Source organism: Vipera ursinii, assembly GCF_947247035.1.
Source record: "Vipera ursinii genome assembly, chromosome: 3".
NCBI lineage: Eukaryota > Metazoa > Chordata > Lepidosauria > Squamata > Viperidae > Vipera > Vipera ursinii.
This window is the reverse complement of record NC_139516.1, coordinates 104321212-104337444: the sequence shown is the minus strand read 5'-3', so window position 1 is coordinate 104337444 and position 16233 is coordinate 104321212. Positions and strand designations below refer to the sequence as shown.

The 16233-nt window shown below is 45.7% G+C and overlaps 1 protein-coding gene across 1 annotated transcript in view; it reads left to right on the top strand.

The window, feature by feature from the left end:
- HMCN1 (hemicentin 1) overlaps nucleotides 1-16233 on the top strand; it is a gene marked incomplete at its 3' end in the record, with an annotated part of 535761 nt that overhangs the window by 349198 nt on the left and 170330 nt on the right. The window contains 5 exon segments of the mRNA XM_083360257.1: nucleotides 4790-4951; nucleotides 5456-5569; nucleotides 8018-8175; nucleotides 8974-9055; nucleotides 9317-9448. Coding sequence (XP_083216383.1) covers nucleotides 4790-4951; nucleotides 5456-5569; nucleotides 8018-8175; nucleotides 8974-9055; nucleotides 9317-9448 — 648 coding nt within the window.

Genomic DNA, 16233 nt, shown 5'->3' with positions numbered 1-16233 from the left:
GGAGAATATTTGTAGCTCAGGTTTGAAATAAGGGGTCCTTGTTGCTCTCTGAGCTTGATTGTTTTCTTGCAGACATTTCATTACTCAAACTAGGTAAGATTATCAGTGCTAGTAAGGAATGGGGGTTTGTTCTTAATTTATATACTAGTGGTTTGCCCTGTCAGTGTTGGTGGAAGTGATTTTGGAAGTTCTTTGGTTGGGCTGTTTACTGTTAGCTTACTCAGCATTTCCTTGATTATGGTATTGTTTAGTTCTTGACTATTGGTCTGATCTTCATTGAATTTAGAATCATAAACATGAAAAGCATTTTTACAAAACTACCTTTTCTGTTCAGTACATTTTCCATTCTAATGGTTTATTCCATGAGAGAAAAAGAGTTGCTGAAATGCAATTGAGGGATGTCCAATTCTATCACTTGGCAAGAAACACTGGACTAGTTTGCACTAAACAATAAGAAGCCTATCAGCTCCTTTTTTGGAACAAATTGTGTTTAAGTTTATGGTTGCTGCATTCCTTGTAAGCCAGAATGGCAACATGGCTTTATTTTTATCTTATGTTTCCTGGCTTATTTGAAAGCATTAGGCCAGGAGCTGGGATTTATTTAGAAGTTAAAATAGCACCAAGCTTAAACGAAGGGGAAAAAAAACCCCTCAGATTTTTTTTCTTTGTATGTTTTGAGCTGCTAAGTTGACAGAAAAAAATAGCTAAGAATAATGACAAAAATGATACAGGTTAATTAGCATAATTTAGGACAAAATTAATATTTTCATATTTTAGTTAATATCTTCTTTCAACATAGGTAGCAGTGAACCTTAATTCTAAAATGAATTTGATTGACAGCAAATTCTCCAAATAATTTATTGTCCAAATAAATATTTCAGAAAACCACCAATATCAAATTAAAAATGCACTAGGCAAAAGATACAAAACTTAGGTAATTTATATTAATTTCTTATCAGTTTGATGGCATTCTCTTTTACCAAACTAAAGAAACCCCTTCAGAATTGGAAAACAAGCAACTTTGGAGATACATGAAGGAATAATTCTAAGAACTGTAGGCAATCAGTAGGATATCTGTCTGTCCATCCATCTGTCTGTCTACCTATATACCTATTTTAGTAAATAAACCGGTTTAAATAAAAAAAATTGCAAGCCATTAAACTGATTATTCAGAAATATTGAAGAGCAATTATTATTTTCTTTTCAAACTGGTGTGCTAGCCTGATTACCTGACAATATTTATTTGTAAATAAATGATTTTTAGATAGTACAGAATAAAATAATCCACTGCTGATTTTGCTCAACATTAACTCATAGATCCATTAATAAGAATGGTATTGAAACTTTATAGAGTCACTGTGATCATTATTGTTATTCACAATTTTTACCCAGTGTATTTGCCTATTACCCTATATATTCCTCTGATTATACTGAGAAAGTACAAGATCTACAACCCAATGGGGTTTGTAGTTGTGTGTGAACATGGTGACAACTATTTAAATATTGTTCCTCTTGGATGCACCTAGATTGAAAAAAGCAACCACAGTCATTTTATTATGGTCATTGACCATTAAAACAAATCTTTGAAAAAAGAAAGAGTGAAGGGAGAAAAAAGAAAGTGTGGTAGTAATAGAAATTCCCCAATATGCTACTGGGGAAGAGCAGAGGGCTAGTACTAGTAGCGCCAGAAAGAATGAAGCGACTGGGCCAAAGCCGAAAGGACGCTCAGCTGTGGATGTGTCTGGTGGTGAAAGGAAAGTCCGATGCTGTAAAGATTTTTTCTCCATAGGAACCTGGAATGTAAGATCCATGAATCAAGGAAAACTGGACGTGGTCAAACAAGAGATGACAAGACTGAACATTGACATCTTAGGTATCAGCGAACTAAAATGGACAGGAATGGGTGAATTTAATTCAGATGACCATCAGGTATACTACTGTGGGCAAGAATCCTTCAGAAGAAATGGAGTAGCCTTCATAGTCAATAAAAGAGTAGGAAAAGCAATACTGGGATACAATCCTCAAAATGACAGAATGATCTCAGTTCGAATCCAAGGCAAACCATTCAATATCACAGTAGTCCAAGTCTATGCCCCAACCACCAGTGCTGAAGAGGATGAAATTGACCAGTTCTATGAAGCACTACAGCACCTTATAGAACTAACACCAAAAAATGATGTTCTTATCATCATGGGGGATTGGAATGCTAAAGTAGGAAGCCAAAAGATAACTGGAATAACAGGCAAGTTTGGCCTTGGAGTGCAAAATGAAGCAGGGCACAGGCTGATAGAATTCTGTCAAGAGAATACGATGGTCATAGCAAACACTCTTTTCCAACAACCCAAGAGACGGCTCTACACATGGACATCACCAGATGGTCAACACAGAAATCAGATTGACTATATGCTCTGCAGCCAAAGATGGAGAAGCTCTATACAGTCAGTAAAAACAAGACCAGGAGCTGACTGTGGCTCAGACCATGAGCTTCTCCTTGCAAAGTTTAGGCTTAAACTGAAGAAAGTAGGGAAAAGCACTAGGCCAGTCAGGTATGAATTAAATCATATCCCTGTTGAATATACAGTAGAGGTGACAAATAGATTTAAGGAATTAGATCTGATAGACAGAGTGCCTGAAGAACTATGGACAGAGGTTCGTGACATTGTACAACAGGTAGCAACCAAAACCATCCCAAAGAAAAAGAAATGCAAGAAAGCAAAATGGCTGTCTGAGGAAGCTTTGCAAATAGCTGAGGAAAGGAGGGAAGCGAAAGGCAAGGGAGAAAAAGAAAGATACACCCAATTGAATGCAGAATTCCAGAGAATAGCTAGAAGAGATAAGAATGCCTTCTTAAATGAACAGTGCAAAGAAATAGAAGAAAACAATAGAATAGGGAGGACCAGAGATCTTTTCAAGAAAATTTGGAGAAATGAAGGGAACGTTTAATGCAAAAATGGGCATGATAAAGGACCAAAATGGCAGGGACCTAACAGAGGCAGAAGAGATTAAGAAGAGGTGGCAAAATTACACAGAAGAACTATACAAGAATGAGCTTAACGTCCCTGATAATCACAATGAGGTGGTCACTGACCTCGAGCCAGACATCCTAGAATGTGAAGTGAAGTGGGCCTTAGAAAAGCTGAGCAACAACAAAGCTAGTGGAGGTGACAGTATTCCAGCTGAGCTATTCAAAATCTTAAAAGACAATGCAGTAAAAGTGCTACACTCAATTTGCCAGCAAATTTGGAAAACTCAACAGTGGCCACAGGATTGGAAAAGATCAGTTTACATTCCAATTCCTAAGAAAGGCAGTGCCAAAGAATGTTCAAACTATCGCACCATTGCACTCATTTCTCATGCTAGTAAAGTCATGCTTAAAATCCTACAAGCTAGACTTCAGCAGTATGTGGATCGAGAACTACCAGAAGTGCAGGCAGGATTTCGAAGAGGCAGAGGAACTAGAGATCAAATTGCCAACATACGCTGGATCATGGAGAAAGCTAGGGAGTTCCAGAAAAACATCTACTTCTGCTTCATTGACTATGCTAAAGCCTTTGATTGTGTGGATCATAACAAACTGTGGCAAGTTCTTAAAGAGATGGGAGTACCAGACCATCTTATTGGGCTCTTGAGAAACCTATATGCGGGTCAAGAAGCAACAGTGAGAACTGGACACGGAACCACTGATTGGTTCAAAATTGGGAAAGGAGTCCGGCAAGGCTGTATACTGTCACCCTGCCTATTTAACTTATATGCAGAGCACATCATGAGAAAGGCAGGGCTAGATGAATCAAAAGTTGGAATTAAGATTGCCGGAAGAAATATCAACAACCTAAGATACGCAGATGATACCACTCTAATGGCAGAAAGTGAAGAAGAACTAAAGAGCCTCTTGTTGCAGGTGAAGAAGGAGAGTGCAAAACTTGGGTTGAAACTTAACATTAAGAAAACCAAGATCATGGCATCTGGCCCTCTCAATTCCTGGCAAATAGATGGGGAAGAAATGGAGGTAGTGACAGATTTTATTTTCCTGGGCTCCAAGATCACTGCAGATGGGGACTGTAGCCAAGAAATTAAAAGACGCTTGCTCCTGGGGAGGAAAGCCATGGCAAATCTAGACAGCACACTAAAAAGCAGAGACATCACCCTGTCAACAAAAGTGCGTATAGTCAAGGCTATGGTCTTTCCAGTTGCAATGTATGGTAGTGAAAGTTGGACCATAAGAAAGGCTGAGCGCCAAAGAATTGAGGCCTTTGAACTGTGGTGCTGGAGAAGACTCCTGCGAGTCCCTTGGACTGCAAGGCGATCAAACCGGTCAGTCCTAGAGGAGATCAATCCTGACTGCTCTTTAGAAGGCCAGATCCTGAAGCTAAAACTCAAGTACTTTGGCCACCTAATGAGAAGGAAGGACTCCCTGGAGAAGAGCCTAATGCTGGGGAAGATCGAGGGCAATAGAAGAAGGGGACGACAGAGAATGAGGTGGATGGATGGAGTCACTGAAGCAGTAGGCGTGAGCTTAAATGGACTCCAGAAGATGGTAGAGGACAGGAAGGCCTGGAGGAATGTTGTCCATAGGGTCGCGATGGGTCGGACACGACTTCGCAGCTAACAACAACAACAACAACAATAGAAATTTTGCTCCATATTCTCCCTTAGTTCTTTTCATCTCCCCAGTAGAAGAATCTTCTGAAGCCTGGGAAGGTGATATTGTAATGTTTTAATTTGCAACTGGATCTGAAGGATCCTTTAATAAATGAGACTGCAAAATGTGGACATGATTATCTTTTAACAGTTCCTCCCAATATTATTGGAATTAATCCTGAGAATGTAACTGTTGTGGTGAAAAACTTCATCTCATTGACATGTGAGGTCACTGGCTTCCCACTTCCTGATCTCATTTGGCTCAAGGATGGAAAACCTCTCAGCTTGAACACAAATATTCTCATTGTTCCTGGTAAGCAATCTCTGGGTGTGTTGTTTTTATAGAATAGTTCTTTTCTTTTCTCCATATTTCAACAAGGGTGATAGAAGAAATAGGGCAAAATGCTTGTGTATATGAAAAGAATAATAATTTTGTGGAGTTGTTTTTTTATAGAATGTTGCAGTCATTTGGAATGTTCAAATATCTATTCTCATCCACTTAAAACAGAATAGTTAAATTTGATTTGTTTAGCTTAGATTTATTATTAACCTTTTTGTTCTCCTAAGATAATTCCAAATTTAGTCTTAGAGGTACAGAGAACTGGTGGCATGTGCTGGGGGCTGCTTCCATAGTTCTTTTTAGTTGGACATTTTTGTACCTTAAGACAGAAATGTCTCCACTGGTGTTCTTAATTCATTGCAAGCATTGAACATTCATAACCTTTTTTTATTTCTGTAGCTTTTGTTATAATCCCATATAAATTCAGTGAACGTGATGATGGTGTTGAACCATTTTGTTGTCTTTGAATAATTTCAGGTGGTCGCACATTGCAGATTCCTAAGGCACATTTATCTGATGGTGGTCAATATGTCTGCATAGCCAGAAACAGTGCTGGAGAAAGTATCAAGAGGACTTTCCTTACTGTTTATGGTGTGTTTCTGCATCCCTTAAAAGAGAACATTTTTCCATTGTCAGTATTAACATCTAACAGTTCCTCTTAACATAGCAATTCACACACCTGCTGCCAGCATCAAGCTCCCTTTGTCCAGTGCGCTCCCACAGGGAGGGACTTCTCAGGGTGCCGCCGGTAAAAGATTGCCGGCGGGTAACACCTAGGGGGAGGGCCTTCTCAGTGGGTGTGCCTGCCCTCTGGAACCAGCTGCCCGTGGAACTTAGGACTGCCCCTGACCTCCGTTCATTCCGCCGGGACCTGAAGACCTGGCTCTTCGAGCTCTCTGACCCAGGCTGAGAATTTTAATTTTAATTTTAACTGGGTTTTTTTTATTTTTTCAGGGACTGTTGTAATTATTTTTAATTGTTTTTAACTTTTGTATTTCCTGTTTTAAATACCCTGTAAACTGCCCTGAGTCCTGCAGGAAAGGGCAGTATATAAATCCAATTAAATAAATAAATAAATAAATTCTTTGGGAAAAGTCACAGAAATATATATATATATATTTATGTTTCCCTACTTCAAAGTTCCACCAAGTATTAAAGGCCAGAGAAGCTCACCTCCTGCAATAGTCATCATCTGACGGACAAAATCGCTCGGATCCGGACCGGCTTGGACTCTGACTGGGCAGAGTCTGATGTGGAGGAATCAGGCGGTCTTGAGCATGTTATCTGGACTGAGTTCGACCCTGTTTCCCCTGATGATGTGGACAGGATCATGGGGAGACTGAGCTCCACCACCTGTTTGTTGGATCCGTGCCCCTCCTGGCTAGCTTATGCGGCTCGGGGGGGAACACGAGGCTGGTTCCATGCAGTAATAACTGCTTCTTTGAAGGAGGGTGTCTTCCCTGCCGCCTTGAAGGAGGCGGTGGTGAGACCCCTCCTCAAGAAGCCTGCTTTGGACCCGGCTGTTTTAAACAACTATCGTCCAGTCTCCAACCTTCGCTTTCTGGCGAAGGTTGTTGAGAGTGTGGTGGCGCATCAGCTCCCTCTGTTCCTGGAGGAAACTGATTATCTGGACCCGTACCAATCGGGCTTCAGGTCCGGACACAGCACGGAGACGGCATTGGTCGCGCTGGTGAATGATCTCTGGAGGGCTAGGGACAGGGGTTGCTCCTCTGTCCTGGTCCTATTAGATCTCTCAGCGGCTTTCGATACCATCGACCATGGTATCCTGCTGCGGCGTCTCAGGGGGTTGGGAGTGGGAGGCACCGTGCTACGGTGGTTCTCCTCCTACCTCCAGGGCCGCTCGCAGTCGGTGTTGACAGGAGGGCAGAGATCCGCCCCGAGGTCTCTCATTTGTGGAGTCCCTCAGGGGTCGGTTCTCTCGCCTCTCCTGTTCAACATCTATATGAAGCCGCTGGGCGAGATCATTCGTGGTTTTGGGGTGGGGTATCACCAGTACGCTGATGATACCCAACTTTTTCTTTCCACCCCGAACCAACCCAGTGATGCCCTCTCCGTGATGTCCCGGTGCCTGGAGGCGGTTCAGGTCTGGATGGGGAGAAACAGGCTTCGTCTCAATCCCGCCAAGACTGAGTGGCTGTGCATATCGGCGTCTCGGGTTAACCAAGTTATTCCACCTCTAATGATGGGGGGTGAGGTGTTACCCCCCGTTGATAGGGCTCGCAACTTGGGCGTCCTCCTGGATTCACGGCTCAATTTTGAAGATCATATAGGAGCCGTGACCAGGGGGGCTTTTGCACAGGTTCGCCTGGTGCGCCAGTTGCGTCCCTATCTGGACCGAGACGCCCTACGCACAGTCACTCATGCGCTTGTGACCTCCCGTTTGGACTACTGTAACGCTCTCTACATGGGGCTGCCCTTGAAGACCACTCGGAGGCTTCAACTGGTGCAGAATGCGGCCGCGCGAGTTGTAATGGGGGTTTCCCGATACTCCCATGTAACACCTCTACTCCGCGAGCTGCATTGGCTTCCGGTTGCCCTCCGGGTGAAATTCAAGGTGCTGGTTATTACCTATAAAGCCCTACATGGCCTGGGTCCGGGTTATTTGAGGGAACACCTGCTGCCGGCATCAAACGCCCTTCGCCCAGTGCGCTCCCACAGGGAGGGTCTGCTCAGGGTTCCGCCGGTGAGAGATTGCCGGCGGGTGACACCCAGGGATAGGGCCTTCTCAGTGGGAGCGCCTGCCCTCTGGAACCAGCTGCCGGTGGAGCTGAGAACTGCCCCCGACCTCCGATCATTCCGCCGGGGCCTGAAGACCTGGCTCTTTGAGCTCTCGGGCCCAGGCTGAGGAGAAATTTTTTTAATTGGGGTTTTAATTGTGTACAGGGTCAATTTAATATTTTTTAATATGGTTTTAACTTTTGTATGTTGGATTTTTTAATTCCCTGTAAACCGCCCTGAGTCCTCAGGGAAAGGGCGGTATACAAATGCAACTAAATAAATAAATAAATAAATAAATAGTCAATGTGAGAGTGGGAATGCCAGTGACATTAGAGTGTGAATCCAATGCTGTTCCAACTCCCAACATCACCTGGTACAAGAATGGCCATATGATCTCAGTTTCATCCAATGTGGACTTTGTAGCAGATGGACAGACACTCCATATCAAGATGACTGAGGTATACAAATATGTCTTTTTTCTGTACTTTTTAAAGTCTAGCCCAACCTTCACATAATTGTGGTCTTTAAAGTGACATAATCATATATAAAAACCACCATGATTAATGATAGATGAAGCAGGAAAAATGTAAACAGTTTGTTTTTGGCTTATTGCTGTTTTGTATTCAAACAAACTAATTGTTATAAAGGTAGACCCGACTTGTCAAACCACAACTGGACTGGCAACTCTGTTGCTAAGCACTGTGGTTGTTAAGTGAAAAATCACGTGACTGTGCCAGACTTATAACATCACTTCTGTTTCCATGGTTAAGCAAATCACTACAGTTCTTAAGCAAGACATCCCATAACTGCAACTTATGATTTCACATTCACATTCTTCATTAATTCTACTTGTTGGAAACTGGTTGTAAAGCTCACAAATTGCAATCACGTGATCTAAGGATGCTGCGATGGTCATAAATATGTCAGTTGTGAAGCACCAAATTGGAGATCATGTAACCATAGGACTCTGCAAAGGCCATAAATGTGAGGTTTGGTCACAAACTTGTTTTTTTATAACCATTGTAACTTTGAATAATGGCTAAACAAGATAGTTGGTAAGCAAAGAGGGTTTGCATATTCATTTACAATATTTCAACAACTGAACTACAAAGAAACCTACTCCAAAACTTAGTGACTTTTTAATTTTATTGTAATTGTGCCTTGAATTTTATATTAAAATGGCACTTTGCTAGGATTGATCCTTTTTAAAAATAGTAAAAAGATAATTGCATATCACTTTCTGCTTACATTCTCAGGTATCTGATACAGGCCAGTATGTATGCAAAGTCATAAATATTGAAGGACGTGATGACAAAACATTCCATCTTAATGTTCATGGTAAGTTTTTAATAGACCGAATAAAGTGATTCTTATTAGAGTTAGTGAATCAAATTGAACATAAGACAAGATAGACAGTTAGCTGGGTTCAAATCTTGGTTCAAATGGCATTTCTTAATACTTCCCGTTGCCCAACAGGAAGCTGTGGTGGCAGATAGGAGGAAAGGATGAGGTACAGACTCTATCAAGACCATTTGCTTTTTTCCAGAATCCATTATTGGTAATTTGGTGCATGTATCAACCTGCTGTCTTCATTCACAGTACTGCCTACCATTGAAGGCCCTCAGCAAGAGTGGATCAATGAAACCATCAGCAACCCTATAATTCTTACCTGTGATGCTACTGGAATTCCTCCACCGGCAATAACTTGGCTTAAGAATGGAAAACCACTTGGTAATGTTTGCTCACATAACATTGGTTACTATCAGTTGCTTGTTGGATTTTCTAAGATGCAAAATGGGGAATAGATTTGGATAAAAATGTTTTAAACTCAAAACAGAAACACATTTCTGTCCCTCCCACCCCCAAAGTATTTAGATAGCTAATATCCAAGAAGGCAAATATTAAGCTAATGTTGGTAATACTGAGGATGGAAAAATGGACCTTAAAATATAAGGCTCAGTAAAGTGAAAGAATAGGTTATTTTGTGTGATCAGGGATTAGGCTGTACTGAGTGGGAAGAGAAAATTTGTGAACCTCTCCTGCTTGCTGGAAGGGAAAACAGAAGCATGGTTTCTTCTAAGCTGAAGAGGTTCAACAAAAGGAAAAGTTATGTTAAACAGCGGGTTCTTTGACACAGGAATGAAGACGTGAAGCAGAGTACAGGGTAACTCGTCGTATATTCATGCTGTGACTGTACTAGAGGAAATGGCTGCAACCAGCTGCAATATATAGTCTAGCCCCTAGGCGGCAGTCAATAGGTTTAAATCAACCATTGCCGCCTGGAGATAGCCAATTGCAGCACAGGAGACTTGTAGTCTGGGTTGCTGGAGAAAAAGCCCAGTACATAACACCCCTCCCCTCTTAGATCAGACCATAATAGCACCAATTAGTCTCAACAATTGTCCAGACTCAATATCCAAACACACTAAAGTAAAAGTGATAATAATAATAAAAAAAACAATGTGGACTACAATGTTATTAAACAACGTCTGAATGAATAGGCTACCAAAATGGCCTTTTTTAGACAGTTACATCATAGCACTAGTTTCTGTAGTCTAGTGGCAACAGGATTTACAACAATATATAGCTCTTTATTTTACAACGTAATCTGCAAGATATGAAGGAGGCTTGTGTGCTCTAGAGGAATGTCTCGGAGTTCCCATCACTTTGTGGTCTACCAGCTTACCCAGTGGGCTGGGTAGACTTGTGTCCCTTTGTGCTCCTGAGTCAAGGGGATTCAATTCACTCTGGCTGGCCTCTTCAGGTTGGCCCACCCCAGAGTCAGACTGTTCAGCAGAGTAGGCACAGCGGTTGCTGAAGTTCGGTTGGCTTGCTCCTTCAGGGGACCCATGTTGCACTCCAGGCTCCCCAGTTCTCCCTCTGGTTCTGCCTCAGTTAAGAAGGAAAGGTCCAGATAGTCCATGTTAGGGCTGGCTTGGCTGCAGGTTTGAGGACCTTGGGAGGGACTTATGATGCAGTCCTCACTTAGTGGCCATTCTGGAAACCGTTTCCTGAGCTGATCAATGTGTCATCTGACAACTTGCCCTCCCCCCAACCCCACTTCATAAGATAGGGGTCCAGATGCCTTGGTAATTTGACCAGGAACCCACAGATTCCCATGACCATAGTTCCTGGCCCAAACCCAATCGCCCATGTGCAGCCCCCTCGGGGGTTTTGGTCGAGAGGCTTCTGCTGCCACTCTATCTGGATGCAACCTGTCCAGTTTAGTGATCCAATGTGTCCCCCAATGTAGTTCTGCAGGACTTTTGCCTGTGGCAGTGCAGGGCGTAGAATGCTGGCAGAGTAAATATCTGCCAATCTGTGATGCCAGTCACCTGTAATGATGCGCTTGAGTGCTTCCTTCATTGTCCTCACCATGCGTTCAGCTTGACCATTAGAAGAGGGATGAAAAGGCGCAGACGTTGCATGTCTGATGAGATTAGCTCTAAAGAAGGCCTGAAATTCAGCAGCAGTGATTTGGGCCCCATTGTCTGAAACGAAGACATCTGGCAACCCATGTGTGGCAAAGAGTTTTCTCAGCACCTGGATGGTCCTAGCAGTAGTCATGTTAGGAACTGGAATTGCTTCCAGCCATTTTGAGTGGCTATCCACTACTATAAGGAAGAGCTGTCCCTGAAAGGGCCCAGCATAGTCTATGTGAACCCTAGACCAGGGAGTGTGCGTTTCCTCCCACCTGTGAACTGGAGCCTGTGGCATTTCAGGCCTAGATTGCTGGCATGTATAACAACCATGGACTTGAGCCTCAATGGCCTTATCAAGGCCAGGCCACCAGAGGTAGCTTCTAGCTAAAGCTTTCATTCTGACAATGCCTGAATGGCCTTCCTGAAATGATTGTATAACCCTGTCTCTTAGGGAAGTGGGAATTATGACTCTATTTCCCCATAATATGCACCCTTTATGGGCAGATAACTCATGCCTCCTGACAAAATAGCTTTGAAATTCTGAGCCTGGATTTTTTCCCAACCAGCCCGTGTATACCCATGACAACATTCTACTAAGTATTTTATCTGTGGCAGTTTCAGCAGCAATGTCACCTGCATGGAGGGGAAACTCAGGTATCTCCTGTATAGACAATATTCTAGCAGCAGGAGCCAGATCTGGATCCATTAGTGGCAGTGGTAGTCTGCTAAGGCCATCAGCATGGCCCATTTCATTTCCCAGTTTGTGAATTAATTTAAAATTGTATGCAGATAGGAAAATAGACCATCTCAACATTCTTGGAGATAGTATGTGGGTGTTGTGATTCAGGGTCAGTCTGTGGGTTCGGCAGTTGGGTCGGACGACTCAGAGGAGGAGGAGGGGTGTGTTGAAGACCTTGCTGAGGGGGTTGAAGATCTTGCTGATGAGAGCCCTCAGCCAGGCCCCTCCCACTTGGTCACCACGGAGACCCAGCTGTGTGAGCCTGACAGCGTGGATGAAGATGACACACAGCTGGCCCTGTTCAAGGATGCCCGACGCAGGAGGCAGTCAATTAGGAGTAAACAGAGGAAGGCAATGGGGCTTCTTGGAAGGAGGCAGAGAGAAGCCACGCCCTGAACTCTATATAAGGGGAATGTGTGGGGAGGGCTGGTTTGCTGAAGGCAACCGCTTGGATAGTTCATGTTTCTTAAAGCTCCTGTTTCTTGGTTCGTGTCTTGTTTGTTTTTGTAGCTATAAATTTGGCAGGCGTAATTCCAGCCTCATGCCGTTTGTAAAGGGGTTGTCCCTGCCTTTTCTGCAGGGCCGGTAGCAGGCTGGTACAGAACAGTTTGCCTTCAGCCTCCCACCCCTTACTAATATTATGGAGCAGCTACATGCTGAGAATGCCCAGCTCACCCAGCAACTCACTTTGCTGGCAGCTCAGGTGGCTCAACTGCAAGCTCAGGTTCATGCTGCACCCCCACCATCACCCCCACCCAGGAGAAAATGCCAAGTTGCAATGCCGGATAAATTTACTGGCAATCCAGAACTGTTTCCTGCTTTCCTGGGACAATGCCAGCTCTTTATCAGCGTGAGAGCAGCTGATTTCCCCAATGACCGGGATAAGGTGGGATTTGTGTTAAGACTTCTTTCGGGTGATGCAGCTCGTTGGGGCACGCCTCTGCTGGCTCAACCTAGCCCATTGTTGGACAACTTTGTGGGATTTTGTGATCATATGCGTCTGATATATGAGGACCCTTTTAAGACGCAGACTGCTACTCAACGCCTGAAAGCTCTGAGGCAGGGTCAACGCCCCCTATAGGGCTATATCAGCGATTTTCGGCTGCTTAGCCAGGATTCCGCCTGGAATGAGGCTGCGCTTGTGGATGCCTTCCAGGATGGATTGTCGGAGGAGTTGTTGGATGAGCTGGCCCGTGGGGATATTTCCTCAGACCTCAATGGGCTGATCCATCTCTGCCTGCGGATCGATGCTCGGTTGCAGCAGCGAAGGAGTCGCCGTGCCACCCCACAGACCCCTGCAGCCCCTGTTGTGCGTGAGCCCCCAGTTCAAAGGGAGGAGCCAATGGAGCTGGGTGCTGCCAGGTCTTGTCTATCGGTGACTGAAATGAACAGACGACAATCGGGAGAGTTGTGTTTTTACTGTGGGGACCCTGGGCATTTGGCTGCTTTTTGCCCAAAGAAGTGACAGCGGGCATCAGTGACCGAGTCTGCCCTGAGAAAGTCCCCTAGTTTTCTGTTGGGAAACTCCCTGAGCCCGATCTAGACGGTGTGACAGATCGGGCGTCCCACAACAACACTGAGCGACGTCTTTCCGATGCTGCCTGTGGACCTCCACGGCATCTGATTTTGGAGGCACGTCTGATCCTTCCTGGCAAGCCAGAGGGGATTCCAGTCCATGCCTTAATTGACTCTGGGGCCACCACAAATTTTATGGACTCAGCATTTGTGGCCAAATGGGCTGTTCCCCAGTGCCCGGTGGATCTGCCCATGTTAGTGGAGACTATCGATGGTTGAGTGCTCCTTTCTGGGCCAATTACGGCCGCCACGCAACCATTATGTATGGCCATCAGTTCCCATGTGGAGGCCATCCAGTTCTATATCACCTCAGATCTGCATTTCCCCGTGGTCTTGGGACTGGCGTGGCTCCGGGCGCATGACCCACAGATCTATTGGTCACAGAACTTGGTCACCTTCCCAAGCTTGCAGTGCATGGACCACTCCCGCCATATCTGTGCCGGCCAGGTGGAGGGTTCCCCAGGGGTTTCCTTGCCTCCCAAACTGTCCGACTTTGCTGATGTGTTCAGCGAGACAGAGGCGGATCAATTACCCCCGCACAGGCTCTATGACTGCCCCATTGATTTAGTCCCTGATGCGCCTCTCCCAGTGGGGCGTTTGTACTCCATGTCGGACCCCGAGTTGGCTGCATTGCGGGACTTTCTGGAGAAGAATTTGGCTCGCGGTTTCATCCGGCCCTCGTCCTCGCCAGTGTCTGCACCCGTGCTGTTCGTCAAAAAGAAGTCGGGCGAATTGCGGCTTTGCTGCGATTATAGGAAACTCAACGCCATCACGGTGTGCAATCGTTACCCGCTACCCCTCATCCCCGAACTTTTAGACCGACTCCGGGAGGCTAAGATCTTCACGAAACTTGACCTGCGTGGAGCTTACAACCTCGTCAGGGTTTGGCCGGGTGATGAGTGGAAGACGGCATTTGGTACTCGCTATGGACATTTTGAGTACACGGTGATGCCGTTTGGCCTGACCAACGCCCCCGCTGTGTTTCAGCATTTCATGAACGACATTTTCCGGGATTTGTTGGATCAGTTTGTCATAATCTACTTGGATGACATCCTGATCTACTCCCCGTCGCGTGAGGTGCACCATCAGCATCTCCATCAGGTCCTGCAACGACTCCGAGAACATCGGCTGTTTGCCAAGTTGGAGAAGTGCCAGTTCTACCGGGTGACCATCGATTTCCTGGGTCACCACATTTCTCCTCAGGGCATCGCCATGGAGCCGAGTAAGGTTGAGTCTTTGCAGAGTTGGAAACCCCCACGTCGCATGAAGAATGTTCAGCGACTTATTGGGTTCTCCAACTATTACTGAACTTTCATCTCTGGGTTTGCTGCCTTCACAGCCCCCCTCACCCGGCTCCTGCAGAAGAAGACTCTGTTCCAGTGGAACGCTCCAGAACAACAGGCTTTCCAGACTTTGAAAGAAGCCTTCATGAAGGAGCCCATCTTGAAGCATCCTGACCCGCAATGGCCGTTTGTTGTGGAGGCGTTTGTTGTGGAGGCGGATGCCATTGGGGCGGTGTTACTCCAGGCAACGATGCCCAGCGGTACCCTCTTCCCTTGCGCGTACCATTCATGAAATCTGAACCCTTCGGAGCGCAATTATACAGTCTGGGAGAAGGAGCTGCTGGCCATCAAAGTGGCGTTCGAGGCCTGGAGGCATCATCTGGAGGGAGCACGGCATCAAATCGAGGTCCAGACGGACCATAAGAATTTGGAAAGTCTGCAGACCGCTCAGAATTTGAACCAATGCCAGATCCGGTGGTCTCTTTTCTTTGCGAGGTTTGACTTCCGGGTTCAGTACATACCTAGCGGGCACAATCAAAGAGCGGATGCTCTGTCCAGGAAGCCCGAATATTCCTGAGTGGAAGACAAGCTTCTGCCCAGGACAGTGATCCCCGTCAAGTCTTTTGCTGCGGCGTGGGAGCCGGTTGATATACGGGCTCGGATCCGGGAGGCACAGCAGCAGGAGGTGTGGGTGGCTCAGCAGAAGGAGGAGGTGGGGCCAGATTCTCCTTGGACGGTCACGGATGGACTCTTGTATTATCGTGACCGGCTCTACATTCCGGGAGGGCCACTCAGGGGACTCATCCTCAGGCAGTGTCACGATAACCCGGCAGTAATTTTAGCCTGTTCAAGACCCTGAACCTGGTCTCCCGTACCTTCTGGTGGCCCCGAGTCCGACACGACGTCCAGTCCTATGTTACCTCCTGCATCCCATGCAGGCAGGCCAAGTCAGTGACAGGGGCCCCGCCTGGATTACTGCAGCCTTTGCCGACACCCAAAACACCCTGGGGGGCTGTGTCCATGGACTTTCTGACGGATTTACCCCCATCCTCTGGTTTTACGACAGTGTATTTGGTGGTGTACATGCTGACCAAGATGGCACACTTCATCCCCTGTCGCGGCTTACCGTCAGCCCGCGCCACTAGTCATATGTTCATTCAGCAGGTGTTTCGGCTGCACGGCCTCCCTGATAGAGTCGTCTCTGATAGGGGGCCCAGTTTACAGCCCGCTTCTGGCAGGAGTTGATGCATGCGTTGGATATCATGATTTGCCTCTCGTCTGCGCATCATCCTCAAACTGACGGGGGAACCGAGAAGGTCATTGGTATCCTGGAACAATATCTGCGCTGCTACGTCAATCTGCAGCAAAACAATTGGGTGGACTATTTGGCCATAGCTGAGTTTGCATTTAACAATTTGCAGCACACCTCCACACAGATAACACCGTTCTTGGCCAATGTAGGATATCACCCCCAGTTTTTCCCCCTTTCTCCCATGG